We start from the raw sequence: 23,966 nt of genomic DNA, 5'->3' as shown, positions 1-23,966 counted from the left end.
ATTATGAGAATAGATCTCAAATTTTCATCTTGATCTTGTGTGTGGTCTCACGAGATTATCATGTGCTAGAATAGAAATCAAAGCTTGTTATTTCCTCAACTAAACCTAGTTGTTTCAAAGTTTTAGGTTTTTCATTCAATCTCTTTTACTTTTCTTCTATTAATGATTTCATATTGTTGATGGCTCAAAACCCAATATCTAATGTTTGTTTAGATTTGATTACTTGGAATATCAATATCTAAAATATGAATCTGAATATGAAAAGCTTAATAAGAAAATAATAGTATAAAAGGTGATTGAATATGTCCTCAATAAATTTTTAATTGGAAGTAAATGTGATAAAAATACTCAAATAATAAAAGAAATGACAAGTATAGACAAATAAGAGATGAAAGAAAAATTTAGACGATGATATGGCGGTTAAATGAAGTATCTAATTATAAAAACAAATAAAAACTAGAGAGGAAGTATAGAGAAAATGGATTCACAACTACTGCGGTTTCAGTTAAGAAATTGCAAATGATATGAAAATACAACCAATATTTAGTGAAAAAAACCATTGGAGAAAAACAATTTGATGAGAATGCTGATATTGAAGAAATACGATCACCGCAAGATTCTTTTAGAATTGATTACTTTTACTATATTATAGATCAAAAAATTTCTTGACTTAAAAATAGATTTGACAATTTTACATATATGAAAATATTTTAACTTCTTATTTGATATGAAATAAGAAGTAATACAATATCAGAAAAGATATTGTATTAATTTTGAAAATACATTAGCACATGATAGACATTAGCGATTTAGATTTATTTTGGAGATATAATATAAAAGGATGGCTTCGAAAAAGCAGGCTGAATCCCAACAGTGGGTTGAGATTGTGGCTGCGAATGAGAATTTTGTCGGTGGTATTGACTAATGTTGTCTCTAGCACAAGGGAAGGGTATCAAGAAGTTGGTCAACTTTCGCATGAAAGAAGGTAAAAGAACGAGAGTTCATGCTATTGTTTATCAAACTTTTCATCGCTCAGCTCAAACTGAACGTGATGTAATCAAACTTATGGTTGACGCCGTAGAGTTCAGTCGGTAATGAATCAATACGCAGGGAAACTCTCCTCCATGGGAATGGCAAGTCTCGGAGGTTAAGAGGTACCGGTCACCCGAATTCTCGAGTTTGAATAGGGTCGGGGTTCATCATATTGAAAAGTGGCATGGCTTCGGTTTCGATGAAAATGGAAAGAATCCAACCTACTATCCACCCACGGAGTGAGACTCTACCCAGATCTAAAGAATTTGCCAAAGAGCCTTCTTCTAACTAGTTAGAATTTTGTCTTTCTCCTTTGAATTAAAAATATTAAGAGAAGTTTTGCAAAATGAAATTACAGAATATTATTAACAATATATCATTAAAAGTTGCTTCCGTTGAAATGAGTTTTTCAATATTAAAATTAATGAAATCGTATTTAAGGTCCACTTTATCATAAGAAAGATTAAATGGATTGACAATATTGTATGAACTTAGATTATCAAGATTTAATACATAATTTTACATCTCAAAAAGTAAGAAAAATAAATTTCAGATGATATTTTCTATATTAGGACCTTTCAATCAAAGTTTGCGTAAGGTCTCACATCATCTCGAGCCGTCCCTGGTACTATTACCTACTCATTTCATTCACATTTTGACACATCATTAAATAATGTATTATTGTCAAAACGAGCATAACTCAGCAGTAATTGACATATACCTCCAACAAATAGGTTGTGAGTTCTAATCCCTCAATATATTATATTAAAAAAATGTACTATTTTATTTTATGGGATCCACACTATTCTTAAATGATACTTTAATAATTAATAATAATAGGAGTCGTTGAAATATTTATATATGAATTAAATTTACCTCAGTCTAAATTTAAACTTTTAGATGGAGAGGTGGTTCATCTTAAAAATAAAAAAAAAAAACAAAAAAAGTGGTATTTTTTTTTTTGGGACAAACAAAGTCTAAAATTTAAAACCTTTTTTTATTCAAACTAAGTTGAACTTTGTAAACCAAAAAGGAAAAGAAAATTAAGCGTAATTCGATGCTGTCCCTCCACGTGGAAGATTTTCAAGAAAATTTATCGAAAAATTAGTAACTTTCTAATTACGCGAGTTTTTTTCTGTCTTTTTCTTTTCTTTTCTTTTTTTCCCTTTTTTTCTGAGGCAAATTACACAGGACTAGGAGTTTATTTCGCTATCAAATTCCATTGAAAAATCACTTCGCCTGCAAAAATGATCTTGCCTTTGGATTTAGTTCTGAGTTTTTCCTTTTTGAATCTTATTTAATTCTGAGTTTCCAGTACTTACAAATTCACTTTGCATAATTTTTTAAGTGTAATATTTATCTTACAGACAAGTTAAATCATCCACGAACTTAAAAATTATTTTTTTTAATGAAATTAAAAATTTTAACTGATTAATGAGAGTAAATTTAATTATTTATAATGATCTGAAGAAAACTAAAATGATAAAATCAGGAGGCAATTTGGAGTTAAATATTAATAATTCAGGACTGAATTAAATTAGTTAGACTTAAAATGGGAGGGGTATCCTATTCATTTCACCAATCAAAGTTAGTTGTCCATTAATAAGTCTAATATATTATATCTCAAATTGATATTTTAATTTAATAGTGTTGAATTACATGGACCCGATTATAGCCGGCATAAATATAAGGAAAATATTTGACTTGTGAAGACTATCTTATCACTGCTACGGTTAAATATTTGATAACTAAGATAGAAAAATATCAAAATAATTTTTTTTTAGATAATGAGTTGTCAAATTTTGAAGGATGGTTATACAAGATTTTAATCCTGGAACAAAGTATTTCCTAAATGAAAAAAATATAAAGATCCAATTAAAACAAATATTCTAAAAAATTGGTAGTTACACCCTCGAAAGCAACTAAAATTTGTAGGGAGTACATTGATGTATTAAATTTTTGTTAACATGTCGTCGTTGTCGTCGTACATTTAAATATTGGATATCTACGTAAGCAGTGAATTGACATTTTCATAAATATAACACATATCAATTGACATAATATTAATATAAATAATTTTTTAATTTATTTAAAATGTATGGACTATTTATTTGTTAATTTCGATAGTTGTAATAAATTTTTTATTTTCATAATTATTTTAGAATTATCCATTGTTATGATATTTTTATTTTCATCCTAGAAACTTCGACATTTCTTGAGAAACTTAAATAATATATATAAAAAATTGAAGGTATGCCTATACCCTCACATATATCCTCAGCAATAATATGAATTATTCAACAACTCCTTTTAAAATGAACCCGCATAAATAAACAATATCGATAAATTTATATATTAAAAAGAATATTCATTAAGAATATTTTGTTCTTATATTTTATTCGAATCATAATTGCTGTTCCTAATGAATATTTAATAAGTACGGTATTCAATAATTTGTATAATTTGCTAAGGTAGACAAAAAATAAATGCTATGGTACATCCATTTTATTTTTCACTTTGAATATTTTTTTATTGACATTATAATTTTGTAAATGATAAGAGGATTTATTTTAAAAATACGATTTTGGTACATTTTATGAATGTACTGAGCTGTGTATTTATCAAGATATATGTTTTAATAAGTTGAGTTATGTTCATGTTGACTGGATAGAAACTTATATTTTAAATGATTGAGGGTCCAAAGTGTCTATGATTATAAATGTTCATGGAAGTGAATATTGCAGAGTTTTTTTTTCCTAGAGTGAATATGGTGGAGTTACAGTGATTAGATTAGAGATGAGGTGCACTACTTTATTTATTTGTAAAGATGCTAAAATCCGCCTAAGGCACGGAAGCTCAGTGTGAGCGACGGTGAAATTCTCTGCAAAATAGGTATGTCACTCCAACGCCCAAGTTAGTTAATCCAAACTTAGACAGATCAGCTTCAGACGGATTTTCATACCTCGAATGATGGGAGTGGGGTGTATTTATAGTTGTCAATGGGGTAGTAATTTGTCCCATTGGGATATTTCCCTGTTCATGCCAGGTTCCCTTTTGGGATCTTTGATCCGTGCATTCTTTCGGTCTTTTCCCTACCCTCAAATATAAGTCTTGGGCGTCTTCGTTTTTACTTAAGTACCCGGGACCGACCTAGCTGGCCTACTTGTTTGGCCTCCCAATACATCTTTTTACATCATGTTTTGTAGTAATGTACAACAATATGTGGGATGATCATAATTTCAACCTAAGACAGCATATGCTTTTTTTTTTGCCTTGAACCCATAAAACGCCATATATCATATATGTAGTATTTAGTGCAAAAGGCATACATTTAACTTAATTTCATAAAATTGAGTTGAGTTATGAACCTTTCCCTTACATTTAAAACTTATAAGCTCTATTAAATAACAAACCTTCCTCCAAAATACAATTTTTTTTCCTTTTTTTTAACAGAGGAATACAAAACAAAACAGCAACTACACAGCAGAGACCAAACAATCAGAAATAAGAACTCCAGAAATGGTCAAAGGAGCTTCCTCAAGCCAAACACGATCCACCTGGTGCACCAAAGCAAAACGAGCGAGACAGTCAGCCGCACGATTTCCTTCTCGATGAGTGAAACCAAAACCAACAGAACCAGACTGATGGCAACGCCGATGGAGATTAGAAAGCAAAAGACCCACTTCCGACAAGTCCGCAGCATCCTATTCCAGCAAGGCGATACAACGCAAAGAATCAGACTCCAAGATTATAGGCCGAAACGCCGAATCGACTGTCAAAGACAAACCCTCTTCAAGAGCAAAGAGTTCGGCCAGATCAACTGAACCACAATGGTCAAATACTTTGTTTTATACACGAGTTTGTTTTCAATTAAAATAACATTACATGTATAAAGTCTTTATTTATTCCCTATCATCACTTTCCTAATCTTTGTTTTAACTCAAAGGTATGGACATGAATAAAAACAAACAAGAACAGCACCTCCTAAACGATGTTAATTAGTGCCTCTAAAATTATTTTAATATAAGTTCTTTTGTTCCATTCTTTCTAATTATTGATGTTTCCCTATTTTCAATGCTTCTCTAGGACAAACTACATTTTCTCATATGTTTATACATTTCAAAATCCCTAAGTTTTTTTTATTTTTTATTTTACCTTTTGTCAAAAATAAATTTTACCTCGTTTACTGATAATTTCTTTATTTCACAATCTACTTTCTTTAAACATTCTTAAAATTGAGGCAAGATTTCAGGATAAAGAAACAGGTAATAGTTGAGCAAACTTGATTTATTAAAAGCAAAATCTTACACCTACAATGGTTGTTAATTAATATGAGATTTTATGTTAAACATTAATGAAAAATGGGAAATGATGAAACTAGATTGGGTTTTTTTTTTTTTTGGGAGAAACTTGAAAATAGATTAGTTGGAGTTATTGGTTGAATCCAAAGGAATCTTTTGGTCACTTGCAATTCGACAAACAACTCTCTCATTAGAAAAGGATTTGAATTTTAAATTGGCAATAATTTATTTTGGAAAAGAAAACAATTAATTCAGCTTTGATTATGACCCCTGCTGTATACATTAAAAAACCAAGCTAGAGAAACGATAAACCTCAAAAAAAAAAAAAAAAAAAGCTTATTTTGTTAATTAGTTTTCTGTCTCCTTCTCCCATTTGTTTCACCGGCCATGGCTATGGCTACCATATAAATCCGCTCTCCGTTGAATTCTCTCCTCTATGATCCAAACTGTAAATTACCCGATGGCCTTGCCCCTCCACCACCTCCATTTTTCTGACTACTGCTCCCCGGACGCCGATTGGGAGGCCTTCCCCGGCGCCGGCGACTTCCACGACCTAATCGACTCCGTGATGGACGCCGACGTTCCGACGTACGCAGCGGAGGTCGACGGCAGCAGCAACTGCAACTCCGAAGAGGAGGAGTCGACGGAAGCAGAGGATCAGGAAGAGGAGTTGAAAGGGCTACGGTTGTACCACCTGTTAATGGCCGCCGCCGACGCCTTGTACGGCGAGCACAAAAGCCGTGATCTGGCTCACGTGATATTGCTTCGGCTCAACGAATTGGTTTCCCCTTCTCACGGGACTAACCTCGAACGCCTCGCCGCGTATTATACCCAAGCCCTCCAGGGTTTGTTAGAATGCACCGCCGGCGTCGGCAAATCCCACCACCATCTCCACCGCGACGACCACACTCCCGGCGACGTTGTGGCGGCGTTTCAATTGCTGCAGGAGATGTCCCCCTACGTGAAATTCGGCCACTTCACGGCTAATCAGGCGATTCTGGAGGCCGTGGGCGACGACCGTAGGGTCCACATAGTGGACTACGATATAATGGAGGGGATTCAATGGGCGTCGCTGATGCAGGCCTTCGTGTCAAGAAAGGATGGCCCGCCGGCCCCACATCTTAGGATCACGGCTATTTCGAGGGGTGGGAGCACGGCCCGGAGATCAATCGGGACGGTGCAAGAGACCGGGCGGCGATTGGTGGCGTTTGCGGCTTCGATTGGTCAGCCCTTCTCTTTCCATCAGTGTAAATTGGATTCCGACGAGAGTTTCCGGGCCGCCGGGTTGAAATTGGTGAAAGGGGAGGCAGTGGTGGTGAATTGTATGCTGCATCTCCCTCATTTCAGGCACCGTACGCCGGAATCGATAGGGTCGTTTCTGCGGGGCGCCGAGGCGCTGAGTCCGAGAGTGGTGTGTTTGGTGGAGGAGGAAATTGGGCATGGGATTGGCGATTACAAGGTGGAATTCGTGGAGTCGTTGGAGCGTTACTCGGCGATTTACGAGTCGCTGGAGGTAGGGCTGCCGATGAATAACAGGGGAAGGGCGTTGGTGGAGCGGGTGTTCCTGGGGCCACAAATTTGGGGGAGCGTGGGGCTAATGGGGCAGCCGCGGACGGCGGCGGGTTCATGGGGAGAGTGGTTGGGGATGATGGGGATGAAGGCGGCGCCGATTAGCTTCGCGAATCACTGCCAAGCGAGGCTGCTTGTGGGTCTTTTTAACGATGGGTACATAGTGGAGGAATTGTCGAATAATAAGCTGGTTCTTGGATGGAAATCCAAGCGTTTGCTTTCGGCTTCAATTTGGGCATCTTCTTCTTCTCCTTCTTCTTCTTCTTCATCCTCCGATTCCGAATAGAGATTTCTAATCAAGCTAGTTGGTTCTTCTTGTCTCATCTAAAGCAAACAGTACATGTCAATGCATACACTTTTTAAGATTTTATAGATTCTATTAGACACATTTAGACACTTAAACACAAATTGATTAAACTTGTAATTTAATGAAAGATTAGTACGATGGGCTATTTAAATATCCTAATTACATAATGTATAGAATTTACACATTCGTCATGTATCAACCTTATTTAAGAAGGTACACATTATATAAATTACTTAAATAGCCTCTTGTATTTACAAATTAATTTTAAATTCATTTTAATATGCAAAATTGATTAATTGGAAGGTTATAATTTACATTCCATAATTTTAGGTTAATGATACTTTCCAAAACAAATTAAAACACCAAAACATTAAAAACAAAACTCTAAATTCCCCAAAATTGAAATCATAACCTCCCAAAATATCTCTAAATCCCGTCCAAAAATCTCCCAAAATCGAAATCTAAGAACTTTTTTCGCTTCATCCATGAGACGTTTAAAAATTCAGTTTTGGAGGACTCATTCTATATTACTATAAGGATATATGCGTTTATATCTTGTATACAACTATAAGATATATACACATATAAGATATATAACTATATATATGAATATAATCGGGAATACTAAGAATATGAGACATTTAGAACTTCAATTTTCTATACACATAAACAAAATATATCCTTATATATATCAATCTTAACAGAAGACTAATAAGATATATGTATACACATATAAGATATATTCACATATACAATATATACCTATATATACGAATATAATCTGGAATACTAACACTGTGAGACGTTTAGAACTTCCATTTCCATTTTCTGTACACATACATAAAATATATCCCCATATATACCAATCTCAACGGAAGACTATTAATTATCCATGGTATAAACACAAGGGGACAGGAGACGAGGAACACGCTGCACGACGACGTCGACAGAAAGTTTATTCAACGACGGAAATTGAAGGTTTGGACGTGTCTAGGGAAGAAGAAATCAATACCTCGTTGATTTGGTGTACAATGAACGGCATTGGAAACTTGCAAAGATGTCGACAGGAATGAACGGCGACGGGAATGAACGGGAATGAACGGCGTTGAAAACGTGCAAAAGAAATAAATACCTTGTTCATAAAAGCCCTCAAGATGGAAAATGAAGGTCTGGCAGCCGACGTTTTTGCACCTTGTAAACGAAGAAAACGATGAAGAAAATCAGCTTTGCACGGTGACTGGAGAAAATGGACAGCAAATGAAGAAAGAGAATCGACAGCATTTAATTCATTTAACAAAATTGGGAGTTGTTAATTGGTGAGAGAAAAAAATGTTTTTTGAATGAGAGATTTGAGAGATTTGTTTCCTAGAATTTTGAGTGATTTTAATTTCGGATAAACTTCTAAAATATATTTTTTAGTTTCAAATTCTATTTTCTTGATTTTAAAGGATTTTACAATATATATTTTAATTATCCATACAAAAATTTTCAAATACAAATCTTTCTTCTTTAGATAAATCAGGATTCAACTTAAAAAAAAAACAAACGATAAATCAGTAATTCTGTAATCCTTTTCCTTTGAGAAAACTAATTATGTGATAAATTCCATTCGAAGAAGAATTCTTAATCCCACTCGGATTTTTACTCGGATTTCTCTCCTCTTATAAATACAGAGGAAGATCAAGAACCTTCCCACTGAATTCTCAATCTTCAAAAATTTTACTGAAATTAGAGATTTAACTAAAGACCCAATCCATGGCGAACGATCAGCTGGAGGTCCTGAATGTTCTCGATCGCGCAAAGACGCAATTCTACCACTTCACCGCCGTGGTAATCGCCGGCATGGGCTTTTTCACCGATTCCTACGATCTCTTCTGCATCTCCCTCGTCACCAAACTCCTCGGCCGCATTTACTACCACGTCGACGGTTCTCCCCGCCCCGGAACCCTCCCTCCCAACGTCGCCGCCGCCGTCAACGGCGTCGCCCTCTGCGGAACCCTCGCCGGCCAACTCTTCTTCGGCTGGCTCGGCGACAAGCTCGGCCGGAAGCGCATCTACGGCGTCACCCTCATCCTCATGGTGCTCTGTTCGATAGCCTCCGGCCTCTCCTTCGGCAGCACCCCCACCGCCGTAATCGCCACGCTCTGCTTCTTCCGGTTCTGGCTCGGCTTCGGAATCGGCGGCGATTACCCCTTATCCGCCACCATAATGGCCGAATACTCCAACAAGAAGTCCCGCGGCGCTTTTATAGCCGCCGTTTTCGCAATGCAGGGCTTCGGAATTCTCGCGGGAGGTGCCGTCGCAGTCGTGATTTCGTCGATTTTCCGCCACATCTTCCACGCGCCGCCGTACGCCGTCGACCCAGTCGAATCGACCGTCCCGCAGGCCGATTACGTGTGGAGAATCATACTAATGCTGGGCGCGGTGCCGGCGGTTTTGACTTACTACTGGCGGATGAAAATGCCCGAAACGCCGCGTTACACGGCGTTGGTGGCCAAGGACCAGAAGAAAGCCTGTGACGACATGTCGAAAGTGCTGAACGTGGAGATCGCCCAAAACGTGGAGATTGAAAACAGAAGCGAGAATAAATCGTTTGGGTTTTTTAGTAGGGAGTTTCTGGCGCGGCATGGGCTGCATCTTTTGGGCACGGCGAGCACTTGGTTCCTAATCGATGTGGCGTATTACAGCCAGAATTTGTTCCAAAAGGACATATTTAGCGCCGTGGGCTGGCTGCCCCCGGCTAAGACCATGAGCGCGCTCGACGAGGTTTTCAGAATCGCCAAGGCCCAGACGCTTATTGCCCTCTGTGGGACCGTGCCCGGCTACTGGGCCACGGTTCTCCTCATAGACCGGGTCGGCCGGTTCTTCATTCAGCTGCTTGGGTTTTTTTGCATGACGGTTTTCATGTTCGCCCTTGCCATTCCTTACCATCACTGGACCGGCAACCACGTGGGGTTCGTTGTGATGTACGGGCTCACGTTCTTCTTCGCTAACTTTGGGCCGAATTGTACTACGTTCGTTGTGCCGGCGGAGATTTTTCCGGCGAGGTTCCGGTCGACTTGTCACGGGATATCTGCGGCGGCGGGGAAGGCCGGCGCGATTGTTGGAGCTTTTGGGTTTTTGTATGCGGCTCAGAGCCAGGACCGGTCCAAGACTGACGCTGGATACCCGACCGGGATCGGGATGAGGAATTCTCTGATTATATTGGGCGTAATTAATTTCGTTGGGTTGCTCTTCACTTTTCTGGTTCCAGAATCTAAAGGAAAATCGCTGGAAGAAATGTCCAAGGAGAATGAAGTAGAAGAACAACAACGACGCACTAATGGAGTTGGGATGGTTTAAGCATTTTTTTTGTTTTTTGTTATTAGGATTAGCGATTATTCTTATTTCATTCGATTTAGATTAATGAGAAGTATCTACATATTCTATGGAATTGATTATATTTTAGATTTCAATTTTTTATTTTATTTTACTAATGAGGTTCACTGAATTTGATTGATCCATTAAGTGTCAGCCATGAAAGTATTTTTGAAAAATTAGTAAAGAACAAAGTTTCATCAAGTTCACTTCATAATTAAACATTTATAACTAATCAAGGCTTTCAAAATTTAAATGATGAATATAAGTATTATTTATGCATGTTTTTAAAAGGAAAATAATTTATTTATTTATGTCATCATAATTGATCATCGAAAGATTAAAAGATTTATTACATTTTAAAAAATAAGCTATTGGAAAAATATTTAAAAATAAAGTTAAAAACACAATCTTTAAATTTTGAAAAGTGAATGATAAAATAGGATTAGTATAAAAAAAACAAAGGACAAAATGGAAGTATATATTAAAAAAGTGAAAGAATCTTCACATTTCAATTTAATATTTATTAAGCTGGTAAATATTTAAAAATGTCAAATAGATCATAGATTAATTATATACAAAATTGAAAGTACTACACAAAAATTAATAATTGATAGTTTAAAATGTCATTAGACACTTTTTATAATTTAATAACATAATATACCATTCTTAAAATTCTTTAACCTAATCACAATTATGAAAAATGTAAAAATCATAATGAAGATGGACGAAAAAGATGCAAAGAGTAAGAAATCATAGCGAACACATTAAGACATATTTCATATTTCCTCGAGCAAATAGTAAGACCTCACGCAACTCTCATGTGGAAAGTGGCTGCATGAGGAAGTTGTCACGTCAACTTATTATTCTTATTATTTAATTGATAACTAATATGGAAACATATGAATAATTATAATTAATCCAATAAATTAAATTAGGTTTGAATATGATTTTAATCTATCTACTTTTAGCTTTGAATTATTTTAATCCATATATTTTTAAAATGTTCATTTTAACTAATATACTTTTAAATTTAGTTCATTTTAGTTATTATATTTTTAAAATATGACAATTTTAATCTATATTTACAAAATTTTAATATAAATTATAAACCTAATGAAAACATATAAAGTCATAGTTTCATTTCAAGAAACATATTAAGTGTAGTGTCGTGAAAAAATTATGATAAAAAATGATATTAAAAATAAAATTAAGAGAACCAAAATTATAAAAAATAAGCAGAAATTAAAAGTACATAGATTAAAATAAACATTTTAAAATATAATAAACAAAATAAACTAAAGGGGAAAGTAAATTGACCAATCTTAACCCATAAATTAATATGTTTGTAAAAGTAACCTAAAACAAAACATGAGTTTATAGGAAAATTACTAAAAATAAGAGAAAATGTGCGTAATTTATTTACGAGAGAATTTGTTTGAAAAAGAATTAAGATAGAATTAAAAAGGAAAAGCAGGAGAAAAATAGAAATATCAATGCTAGAATTTCTGGGCATAAGCTACAAACACGGAAGCCGGCCCGAATGAGACTTGTTCGCGTTCCCCGTGAAATCTGAAACAAAAACTACCATCTCGAAGGGCCCCACCGCGGACCCAATCAGGGCCCTTCAAATTACGGTCCCACGTGTCAGATGGAGAGATGAACAGTGATTGGGGGAGGTAGAAAATTTTGATCGGTTGTGGCGGAGGGTCAAAATGTGGTACGGCCTACATGGGATCGTTTCCGTTTTTGAACTGAGTTTTGAAGACTGTGGTGGCACGTGCCACACCTGTCACACTAAAAGTGAAAAAGAAGACCGAATCTTGATCCGACGACCATATCTTCCCGGCAACATCGCGCTCCATCCAACGGTCACTGTTCCTCCAAAATCCCACTCCGTCAGATTCCAATCAGACGGCTCCAGTTGAATCTGACTCCCTCCCTTCGTCCCAACAATAAATCATCTAAACCCGCCCCAATCCTCTCTCTCTCTAACACACGTTCTCTCTCTTTCTCTTCTTTTTGAGCTTCTTCTTCTTCTTCTTCTTAGTTGTTTGCTAACTTGCGCCCTTCTGATTCACTGCTTATCGTGCGCCGTTTCTGAGATGTTCTTGGCTGCGGATTCTGAAGTTACCTTGGTTATTAGGAGAATCTCCAGGTACAGGAGAGCTTATTGAACGGAAACGGGAAAGATCTGTTTCTTTTTGTTATCGGGTTTTCCGATGGACGGCCAGATTAATCCGGCGAAACTTACGAGAACTCAATCCTCGCTTCTCCGTTCCTCTCCCACCGTCCGATCGATTCAGAGTCTGTCTTCGGTTACCGAGGAGGATGAAATCGACCAGTACCACAAGAACAAGGTGGTACTCCGTTCGTCGCCGAGGACGTGGTCGACTTGTTTTACGCACCCTGTTCTGGCTCTGGCTTCGCTTGCTTGCTTCACGCTATTCTTCGTTTCTTGCTTCTGCTTCTTCTTCTACGCGCGGAAGGAAGAGATTGCGACTTCCGAGAATCTTCTTCTGGCGCTGGTTTTCGTTGCGATTACTCTATTCTTTGCCAACCGAAACAAGGGTTTAATCCAGCAGACGGTTTCGATTTTGAAACAGTCGTGGGACGAAAATGTGAGGCGGTTGGGGTTTTCGACGACCAATGCCAAGCCTGTGAAGTGGTTTATTGGCACTCCCAACTCCAATTTTGAGGCCAAGAAGAAAAGCCAAATTATCAGAGAAGGAGTCGAGTTCTACAGTAATGGCGATTTCTACGAGGGGGAGTTCCACAAAGGGAAGTGCAACGGGAGTGGGGTTTACAATTACTTCGCCAACGGCAGGTATGAGGGGGATTGGATCGACGGCAGATACGACGGCTATGGAATCGAGAGCTGGGCAAGAGGGAGCCGCTACAGGGGTCAGTATAGACAAGGTCTGAGGCATGGATTTGGGATTTATAGGTTCTACACAGGGGATTCTTATACAGGGGAGTGGTATAATGGGCAGAGCCATGGGCTCGGGATACAGACCTGCTCTGATGGGAGCTGTTATGTGGGCGAGTTCAAGTATGGCGCCAAGCACGGCCTCGGCTGTTACCATTTTAGGTGAACTGCTGCTCTTTTTAGTCTTTAATGTTTGATTTCAATGATGTATTTGATATGCCATTATCCTTACTTGATGTTGATTTGCCATTTGGGCTTGTGTTGGACATTAATTGTTTTAGAATGCGATCTTAAATGTGGGTGTATTTCCCCTTTTTGTGTTTTCCCATACATGAATCACTGTTCCTTGGATAATCCTTATGTTCCCTATAGTTTCTTCTTTGCCATTGATTCTGACTCTAAACTTCCCTCCAATGATTGGATCTGGTAATGGTTGTTTAATTGAAGAATATTTCTGAGATATATCTGAATTGATGGGTCTCTTGGATCCCTCCGATGGCTAGTAATTAGCATTATTGTATTGTCACCAATAATTTGATTGATCTTGTGGGCACATTGAATGAGAATCCATGCTAGAGAAAATCAACCTCTCAATTTTTATAGAATGGAGGAATCTGATGTTAGGTCTGGTGTGCAGGAATGGAGATAGATATGCAGGGGAGTATTTTGGGGACAAAATTCATGGTTTTGGTGTGTATCACTTTGCTAACGGGCATTGTTACGAAGGATCGTGGCACGAAGGGCGGGAGCAAGGTTTCGGGATGTACACTTTTCGCAGCAGCGAGAGCCGATGCGGCGAATGGGATGCAGGCAGTCTCAAGCACCCTCTTCCCCCTCTTACTGACATAGTCCTTGCAGCAGTTCAGGTAACCAACCTCATTTCTTAGCTGCAGTTCAGTTGTGAATTTCTCATCCTAATTTAGTTTACAAACACCATGATAGGCTGCTAGAAAGACGGCGGAGAACGCGATCAAGATCGGGCAGGTGGATGAGGAGGTGAACAAGGCGGTAATGGCTGCAAACAGAGCAGCCAATGCTGCTAGAGTAGCTGCAGTGAAAGCTGTTCAAAACAGAATGAAAGGGAAGTTTTGTGATTTAGGCGCTTAAGAAAAAAAGTGTAAATTTTGACTAATTTTGAGTACTTTGGTTCAGAAACAAACAAACCACCACCCTGGTGAGAAAAATTAGCCCATCAGAGGTTGAGGGGAGCTTTCTTTTTCCTTTTTCCTTTTGAGCTTTCTATGGTCACAATCTAACATGTATATACACCCAACCCAACCCTCTGTATATCAATGGAAGCTTCATATTTCTTGAATTTTCTCTTTAGTCTGTATTATTGTATAAGGTGTGATAACTGATAAGCCGGATGAAGGAGAAGAAGACAAAAGCCACGTGGAGGATGGGATGACATGGCAATATTAGATTGGCTGAAAGGCTTAAGAGTGAGAGTTCAAGACGGCATTGCTCCTACATAAAGCTTAAAGAAGCAGCAACCAGTCACATCTTTCTACTTTTTTTCTTATCTTAAATCAAAGTTATCCATAATTTTCTCTGATCTCAGCTGTTTTGCTTTTGCCTCGGAGAGGTGATTTGAAGTCCATGTTAAAAATAATTCTGTTTTTGAAGTAGTTGAAATTGAAACATAAACTTTTTTTTCAATTTTAAAATAATGGTTTTTCAAAGTAGTTATAATTATAAAACAAAGAAATAATCGTAAAAATAATAATATATAGTAGTATTTCTGTTGTTTTACATAGACTATCTGCCCAAATGAGTGCATTTGGGATATCTTATGGGTAATCAATCATGTCATAGGGGAAAGCTGCGGGTTCGAGTCCTGTCAGTCTCAACCGATCAACTATCATTCTCGATCGAGATGAACTCGGACTTAACAAAACCGTGAGTCTAACATGTAAAGATCACCATGGATTTGACTGAAATAGGTGGGTAATGAAGGAAGTTCCCCACCAATCCATCAACCCATGTCCATTGTCCACTGCCATGTCACTTCCGACATGAGTAACATGACTGTCCAAATGAGAGAGAGAGAGAGTTTTTAACTTTTTGAAAATTAGAAAAAATAAATCAATAATGATCATCAAAATATGAGTGTTGACCGGTAAACACTTAAGTACGATTCAAAACAAAATATCAAAAGAATTATACTTGACTATCAATTGGTCCGTCGGAACCATTAAAATTTTTTGACAGCTATATATGTATAACATAACAATGATCAGTACGAGATTGCTGTTTTCCAATTAGCAACCAAATATTATTCGCATCGAAATGTAGATGTATCGTAAGGGAATTTTAACATTAATGAAGAAATATGGAAGCAAGATTGTGAATGGGTTGTTACTTTAAATTCTGCCTCTCTCACCTTTCTTCCACATGCTACATTGGTTTGTTTGAATATTAAATTTTGTTGTAGGTGAACAAACACAGTCTCTCCTTTCTCTGCAACTTTTTGACCAATCTTGGTTTTAAAAATTTGAACAACAAAGGATTGGAAAATTCAAATCTCAAGATCACAGAGAGAGAGATGCAGTGTCGTGGCTTCACTTCCAGAGTGTATATTTTTTAATTTAATAATATTTAACATTTTTAATTTGGTAGTAAATATATATATATATATATATATCAATGGCATAGCATGTCTTCTCTTCTCTGCCATGTCCACACAAATCAAGATTATCAGACAAGTTTTTAATGCCTCTTACATTTCTTTATGTTTATGGTTATCCTCACAAAAGGAGAAGTCCTGAGTTTCTTATCATATTAATTTAGATTTTCCCTTTCTTTTAGTGTTTTTTTAAAATGGAATATTAATACTTTTCGCTACTAGAATTTTCAGATTTGGCTACGAAATTTGAATTTTCGTCGCGAAGGGCTATAGTACCTTGTGATGACGAAATTTCAATACGTCGCCGACAGTTCTGTAGCCAAAAAATAAAATTGTATATAGTGTATAAGAAAATTGGATAAGGTAGGTAGGTTAAAGGTTAACGTAGTTGTGATATCCAATTAAATTTATCGAACCCATCAACTTAAACTTTTAGGTTGAGTAGTAGTATATTTATCTTGAGCATGGTATCAAAGCAAGAGATCCTGTTTTTCAAATCCTTCATATATGATATAACTAAAAAACGTTGACAAATTCAAATGAAAAACAAATAATAGGTGGGTTTTGTGTAAGTTTAAAACGAGTTAATTACCCTTTTACATAACTCTTTTTATTATGGTCATTAAATTAATTGTTAAGTAAGAGATCGACATGCTATTAAATATATAATTAAATGAGAGTTGAATTTCCTCTGATTTTGTAGTATTGGGGTAGGGTTGTGATATAAGAGATTATAAATTCATACCTTTGGAAATTATGTACTTGTTTAATTAGAGATATACACTATTCTAGATCTATAGATGGAAAAATTAGAAGGCCTAATCTTTGAATTTCTTGAGAAGGAGCATGGATGTAATAAAGAGATTCCAACTTTGCCTACAATGAAAATGTAGAGATGTTTGCTTAAAAGCACTTTTGAGAAAATAGTTAATTACCAAAAAGAGAAACAAAGAAAAAGTGAGAGACTAAATCTTCTTTCTTTCTTTCCTTTTATCTTTATTCAAAAGTATGTATATATGTATATATATATGTATATATATATATTTTACGGCAAGTGGACCAGAGGATTCGAACTCATGATCTATTGATCATCTAGAGATGTCAATTATTTTAAACAATTAAAATGCGAAAAAGCTTATTTGATAATCAATTTACCTTGCTTGAATGTTTTTCCTTCCTCACTCATTTTTGTGCTGATCACCGAGAAAATTTTAATAGCTTTTTAATTTTTTGAAAGACAGAAAGAAAAAACATCTTTTTTGCTACATTTTTCTCTCATATTTGTCAAAATTTAATGATGGTCAGTAAAATATGGGTGTTGTATGATAAGTATCTATATATTTCTCATTTATTTTAACTTCTTTACTCATAATTTCCTTACTTTATGATTCAATTTTAAAGAACTTTGAGTTACAATTTAAAAATTAAGAGCATAATTCTTAAAAGTATTTTTGGAAAAGGTAGAATATGTTTTTTTTTTTTTTAAATTAAAGAAAGTGTAGATTTTAGGTTAGAATCTAAAAAAAGGGAGGGAAATGATATAGGTGGTGATGGGGTATGCCCATATACTAAAAAAATGAAAGAAAATTGTTATATGTGTAGATTTGAATTAGGTCACCTAATCTTTTTTATGGACTCTCAAATCAAGATGTCAGCCTTAAATACAAGGATTAGTTGAAATTTGACAGCTATGCCTATTGTTGCCACCAATCTCTTTCACTTCCAAATTCATATTTAAAAAAAAAAAAAAAAACAAACCTCAAATTTACCATGCCACCCCAAAAATACAAGCATAAGATGTCAAATAATAAAAAAACAAATAATCTATTAAAATATAACTTTGGTTTAGATACATTTTGATTTTGATTTTGATTTTCTCTCAAGACTTTTAGACATTCCAACATTTAACCAACTATTAATTAGGTGATTAACAAACGATGTACGTCAGATTTTACCAAGTTTCAATTTAGTTATGGTGCTTTATTTTAACTTTAATTTAATTTCTACGAGTTTAAAAGTTAAAATTTAGTTCCTATGATTTGGGCTTCGTGACAATTTGGTTCCTATTAATTTTTCGGTTTTAATTTGTTTTCCATGGTGGGCTAATGCTTAGACAGTTAGACCTCACAAATTGTCCTTACTTTTTATCCAATAAAAAATTTACATATTTTCCTCTATTTTATACTTGGCCTTCAATGTTAGTCAACCAAATAAAAACACAACTTATTCGCTATACAAATATATAAATGTCACATAATCAATATAATCACAACCTTATATATGGAAAAATTATTGGTGACATTTTACCAGATTATAAGACAAAATTAAAACTTTTAAAATCATAAGTAACTAATCAAACTAAATTCAAATTATAAATACTAAATTAAAATTAAATTGCAATTATAGAGACCAAATTAATGATTTAACTAAAATATCAATGCCAAGGATTACCATCATTCTTATGTAAATTTCAATGATTAAATTAGAATGTTTCAAAGTTTAAATTTTTAAAGAAAATTATGAGCTTTTTTATTTTTTATTTTTACCTCCAACTTTTTAAAGAGATAAATATTGTATGAACCAGTTAAGGTATACTGAAAATATATTAGACTGTTAAATTTATTTTAAATTAATAAGTTAACATTATAATTTATAAAATTCAAGTACCAAGTTTGCAAGAGAAACAAGAAGTAACTACACATTTCATGTGGGATTGGTGGGTGGAAAATTCAAATTGGAAATGGTGGAATCATGTGAAAATTTGAATGTCACCATTTTATTTACCTTATCTTATGATTCCCCAAAAATCCAGAATCAAAGAAAAAAAAAAGTGTGGAGCAGGTGCATGTCATATCACTTTATCCAATCCTTATAATTAATCATATTTCCTAAGTTTTCATTCACCCTTTTGCTTGAAGTGGAAGCTTATGTTATGTTTCTTTCTTACCCATGGTCCAAAAGGACAATCATGACTATTTCCCCTCTTTTTTTCCTTTTTTTTTTTTTTTTTTACTATTTTATATTTAGATAAAAAGATGATGGAATTATTATTGTAGACCACCATGGTCCATGGTAGCTGTTTTTACACATTTGGAGAATTGGAGCATGCTCACACCTATGCCCTGCATTATTTCTATACCATTGATTAGGAAAGATACTTCACATCAAACTTGCAAATTTTTCTATTTTAGTTATGGTGTTTTAGGGTTTGATATTAATCATTTTTCATTCTTTTAAAATATTAGGTAAAGAATATACAAGTAGAGATCCACGACCTTCTAGAATAAGTAGACATGTCTTGACTGTTAAATTATGCTCAAGCATAAATTTTGATTTTTTTTTTAATTTTTTTTGAGGTAGATTAACATCTGATTCCAAATATTTGTTCACACATACACCTCACATAAATGAACAAAAGGCCTGTCATGCAATAATCCGGCTATATTTCTTATTTTGTGAAACCTCTCTTTCCTTGGGCTTCACTCTCTAATTAAAAAGAAAAGGAAAAGATAATATGAATTACAAAAAAAAAAAAAAAAAAAGAGTTTCCAAATCCAGAAACACGATTGATTTTAAAAAGACAAAGAAAAAAAATATGGAAGATAGATTTTAGTCCCTACCAAAATAAGATTTAAACAAGACAACTTCAACATAATTCAACTGGTAATGGATTAAGCTACCAATTTTCAACGAAAAAATTGTACTAGAAGAATGAAAGCAAACACTAAACAAATGGCGGTCCAAGTTTTTTCGGTGTTCTTCCTCTTGTTGATGTCGAATACCCTAATAATTTGATTAAAATAATTGAGGCTCCCTCCATTTTTCGATTATTAAGTAACTATTTGTTCAACAGTAATTGGAATATATTTCCAATCAAGAGTTGTGACCCCTACATGACAGTAAGAAATAAGAAATATTGCACTGAATTAATATGGAATTAACGAGGGAATCACAACATAGAATTCTAAATATAAAGAGTTACTGTTTCAATGTGAAAACTCAAACCAATATCAATTTTCAAGTCAAATATTTCAAGCTGGGCCTGTGGATTAAATTCGTGAAACTTTAGACAACTTTATGCGTCACGAAGGGCCTACTGGATTTAGCAAAGCCCATCAATATCCAAGGTCCGGCCCAATCAATGGTAATGTTTACTTGGAGTGGTTTAAAAGCCTATATTATATTTGAATTGTTTAGGCTAATTTGTTAACTATTTTGGTTTTTTTTTCTGTTTTAAAAATTATGCTTAAAATATTTCTTTCACATATCTATGTTCCTTTGTTTTATTATATAATTTTTTGTAAATATTCTTTAAATCTAGACAATTTTGTAAAAGATGTATATAGTTTTCAAACTTCTTTTTATCTTTTCCTCGGGAAAAAAAAAAACTTCTTTTTAATTTAAAAACTTAGCTAAAAATTCAAATATGTTTTTAAGGAATATGAGAAAGCCTTTCGGAGAGAGAAGTCTTTAGAGCTGCTATGGTATGAGCTCTCACTCACGTCGTCTGTCTTGGAGATTCTATTACGTTGCTCGCCCTCGAGTGTTTGCTCGTCGTTACCCCATAGACTTCGAAACACATTCGGTAGGTCGTATCCTTGGACACTCTGTTCGGCAGCTTCGAGTGAACAAAGAAACTTCATGGGTCAAGCCCAACAATCAAAAGCGGGCAAACTTGGTTTGCTACAGGACAAGGAAGGGCTAAACTGGGATCATTACATCCGAAAGAGAGGACGCTATAGCATCTCTATTGTTCCTTAGCTTCCTCGAGATGTGTGGTCTAGAAACAACTCATAACAAACGACCTTATTATTGTCCAGAAAAACTTCCTAAATGGCCATGCCTCCAAGAATGACCCAATCTAAACACATCCATGGCCCATAAAAGCATGATTCGCTGTGGGCCCTATAGAATTGGTTGTATTGGCAATTATGTAATTTAAAAAAAAATTAGCATTATTTTTATAGAATATTTAGAACTATCAAAATGATTATTTTCTAAAATGTTTAGAAATATCTATTTCATCATCAAGGCCACTAATAAGTTACAAGTAATATTTTCATTTTTATGGGTTTTTCTAATTTATATATTCTCATGGTCTATGTTAGTCGATTATCACTTTAAATTTCAATAAAGTCAAATCGAAAGGATAAATTGGACACTAGCAATTAAAGAGCCTACATTTTAGACAACCAAGGACTTGCAACCCGAAATTTATTTCTTGTTCTCTTTGGCAGATTTATTTTTCAAAACTCTTTTTAAATTCTGTGATTCAAATAATAGTAGTTTTAAAAACAATATGTTTTCCGCGTTCTCCTATTTGAAATTGCAAATTTTAAAATGTATAATTATATATAAAAAAAACAAAAACAAAAACTTTCATAAATATACTATTTCAAATTATAAATTTATTTCATTTCTAAAAAATTAAAAAGAGACCGTTTGTTTTTTGGAAATGCAGATGTCTGAAATTTAAGATGTTCGAAATTTTAAATGTCTTGCATCTTCAAATGACCATATTTGTTTTGTAGGAAAATACATAAAGATGTCCGAGATTATTTGGATAACCACGTTTGTTTCATGGGAATGTTCTAAATTTATATAATGTTCCAAAAACTCCCTTCCAAATATTCATATAATTTATACATTAATCTAATATAATTTACATGTATATAATAGATTTTATTAAATTAATTTAATATTTTAAGTTTTTTATATTAATTGCATAAATGTATTAATTTTTTTATGTTATTAGGTAGAATCATATTAATATAATACTTTTTTAAAAGTAATTAATATTGAATATAAATAATGATTTTAATATTTTTTAAAAAATACAATTATATAATTAATGTTATATGGGATAAAATTCATTTATTATATTATCAAATCATATTTTTTAGGAAGAAAAATATCAAAGGTAAGCTGTTGCATTAGAATCATGTATTTAAGATAATAGATATCATTCATAATAATTCATTCCAAATATTAAAAATAAATAGAGATATTATATAATTTAATTGAAGTATATTTTATATGTACATGTAATACATAAATATACTTAATTACTTATTAGTCATTGAGTATATTAATTTATTTAAACTATAAAATTACAAATAAAACCAAAGAAATTTGATAAAAGAAAATATTGAATAAATAACGAAGGGTAAAAATGTCAACATAGGATGCTTTCATGGGAATCATGTAAACCCATATTTTAAAAAGGTATCCAAATTGACTTGGATGCCTTCTAAATGTAGGCGCGCATTTCGAGATACCCGGATATCTTACGTTACCACAAAACAAATGTGGGATCCAGATCCCCATCTCATGAAAATATTGGATTTCCGAAACAAACGACCCCTAAATGAAATCTCTTACCTTCAGACATCGCCAACCAAACCAAAACCCACCCTAAAAAAACTCATAAAACCAATTACTTGTCACCAAACCAATTTTCAGATGAACTTCCATTTTATTTTATTTAGAACTTCTACATAGAAACGATTAGCAAACAAATCTCCATTTCCTGTTGCCAATAAGAAAACAGAGATAAATAAAACACTGAACGAACCTTGAATTTTGAAATGTCCATTTGACTGAACTTTCTACCCCCATTTGTTTCAACCATAGATTCCATTCTTATTCTACTTACTTGAACTAAATAATTAAAACTCAAATTTACCTCAACCCATGACAAATAAAATAGCATGAATCAAAACTGTAAGATGTGGAAATTGCTCAAACGGGTATTTTGGTGTGGATATTTCCATCATGCTTCAGATTTTGATATGCAAAATGAGAAAACCTTTAATGTATAAGCCTAAGCTAACCTTGATTCTGAGAAGACATGGAGTCCTGAGAGCTATATCTGGTCTGGATGGCCATGGCTGCCTCTCTTGTAGAATCTCCCTTCTCCACAATCTGTTCAAGCTCCACAATCTTCTCCAACAAAAACCTCGAATTTGAGTTGGTTGATTCAACCAACTTACTAGCAGTTTCAAGAGCACTGCACATCTGAAAATGCCCCAAAATACAGCCATAAGGAAATACAATTGTCAATACCTTTGCTCAAACATCAAACAGTCTTTCAAAATCAAAAGATATGGGTTGTTGTAACTTGTAAACAGGCAAAGTTTCAACCCCAAAATGTCCAGAGATTACTTCTTATCATTGTATCATGCAATAATAAATAATATGAAGGGGAAGGACCAAAAAAAAAAAAAAAAAAAATCAATGTTTAGCACAACAAACACCCTACCTTCAAAGTCAAGGCTGTCCAGGAGTGATCCTTATCATCGAATGCTCTGTTCAATTGGTCATAATTTTCCTGAAGTAGAAGAAGGCGGACAGTGTTAGATTCTCGTCGATATGATATTTGGAACGGGAAACAAACATAAAGCTCATAACAAAATAGTTCAAGCCCTTAAAAATCACAGTCGCAATACAAAAATCCGCGTGATCCTAGCATCGATTAGCCAAAGAACAAAAACAACCAACATTCGGAAGCGGTAATTGAAGAAGAATCGAGTAATGAAGAGAGAGGGAGAGGAAGACCTGAAAGAGTTTGGCGAGATCGGGGGATTCAGATACGTCTGGAAAACAGGATACAGAAGCAAAGGATGAAGATGATGATGCTACTGATTTGGGGGTTTCATGAGATCCTTTTCCTTCTCCGCCATCTTCTTCTCCAACATCGCACAGAAAATCGCCTATGCACAGAAGAGGTCCTCCAGTTCCCCTCATCTCTCTCTCTCTCTCTCTCTCTCTCTCTCTCTGCAAATCGGATCGAGGAGAGAGAGAGCGGAGCCCCCGACTGAACCATCTCTTGGATTTGGGCCTTCT

General features: G+C 34.7%; 4 protein-coding genes across 13 annotated transcripts; 3 read left to right on the top strand and 1 right to left on the bottom strand.

Annotated features, from left to right (window-relative positions):
• Positions 1-5,616: 5,616 nt before the first annotated feature.
• On the top strand, positions 5,617-7,362 carry LOC148212040 (GRAS family transcription factor). The gene has a single exon (XM_088123087.1). The coding sequence runs from the start codon at positions 5,770-5,772 to the stop codon at positions 7,186-7,188; it is 1,419 nt and encodes a 472-aa protein (XP_087979213.1). The 5' UTR covers positions 5,617-5,769; the 3' UTR covers positions 7,189-7,362.
• Positions 7,363-8,904: 1,542 nt separating this feature from the next.
• Positions 8,905-10,551, top strand: LOC148212039 (inorganic phosphate transporter 1-4-like). Its single transcript, XM_088122999.1, has one exon. It carries the CDS (start codon positions 8,965-8,967, stop codon positions 10,549-10,551), a length of 1,587 nt encoding a protein of 528 aa, XP_087979125.1. The 5' UTR covers positions 8,905-8,964.
• A 1,996-nt stretch (positions 10,552-12,547) lies between these two features.
• LOC111011896 (uncharacterized) lies at positions 12,548-14,810 on the top strand. Its single transcript, XM_022285872.2, has 3 exons — positions 12,548-13,657; positions 14,133-14,361; positions 14,438-14,810. Exons 1-3 carry the CDS (start codon positions 12,789-12,791, stop codon positions 14,600-14,602), a joined length of 1,263 nt encoding a protein of 420 aa, XP_022141564.1. The 5' UTR covers positions 12,548-12,788; the 3' UTR covers positions 14,603-14,810.
• A 645-nt stretch (positions 14,811-15,455) lies between these two features.
• LOC111011816 (histone-lysine N-methyltransferase) lies at positions 15,456-23,960 on the bottom strand. Of its 10 annotated transcripts, none has more exons than XR_015790340.1 (5): positions 23,679-23,955; positions 23,383-23,451; positions 22,955-23,138; positions 20,624-20,728; positions 19,716-20,010 (listed from the first exon to the last, which is right to left on the bottom strand). XR_015790340.1 is itself a non-coding variant. In XM_088123089.1 (5 exons), exons 1-5 carry the CDS (start codon positions 23,865-23,867, stop codon positions 19,960-19,962), a joined length of 609 nt encoding a protein of 202 aa, XP_087979215.1. In that variant the 5' UTR covers positions 23,868-23,959; the 3' UTR covers positions 19,716-19,959. The 10 variants fall into 10 exon arrangements, 9 of the variants coding, with proteins under 9 accessions (XP_087979218.1, XP_087979215.1, XP_087979217.1 ...); XM_088123089.1 differs by having other exon boundaries at positions 20,624-20,739; positions 23,679-23,959; XM_088123092.1 differs by lacking the exons at positions 19,716-20,010; positions 20,624-20,728 and adding an exon at positions 15,456-15,523 and having other exon boundaries at positions 23,679-23,956.
• Between the last annotated feature and the right edge of the window lie 6 nt (positions 23,961-23,966).

Source organism: Momordica charantia, assembly GCF_013281855.1.
Source record: "Momordica charantia cultivar OHB3-1 chromosome 4 unlocalized genomic scaffold, Mcharantia_2.0 BLBB01000004.1, whole genome shotgun sequence".
NCBI lineage: Eukaryota > Viridiplantae > Streptophyta > Magnoliopsida > Cucurbitales > Cucurbitaceae > Momordica > Momordica charantia.
This window is presented reverse-complemented; position numbering and strand designations above follow the sequence as displayed.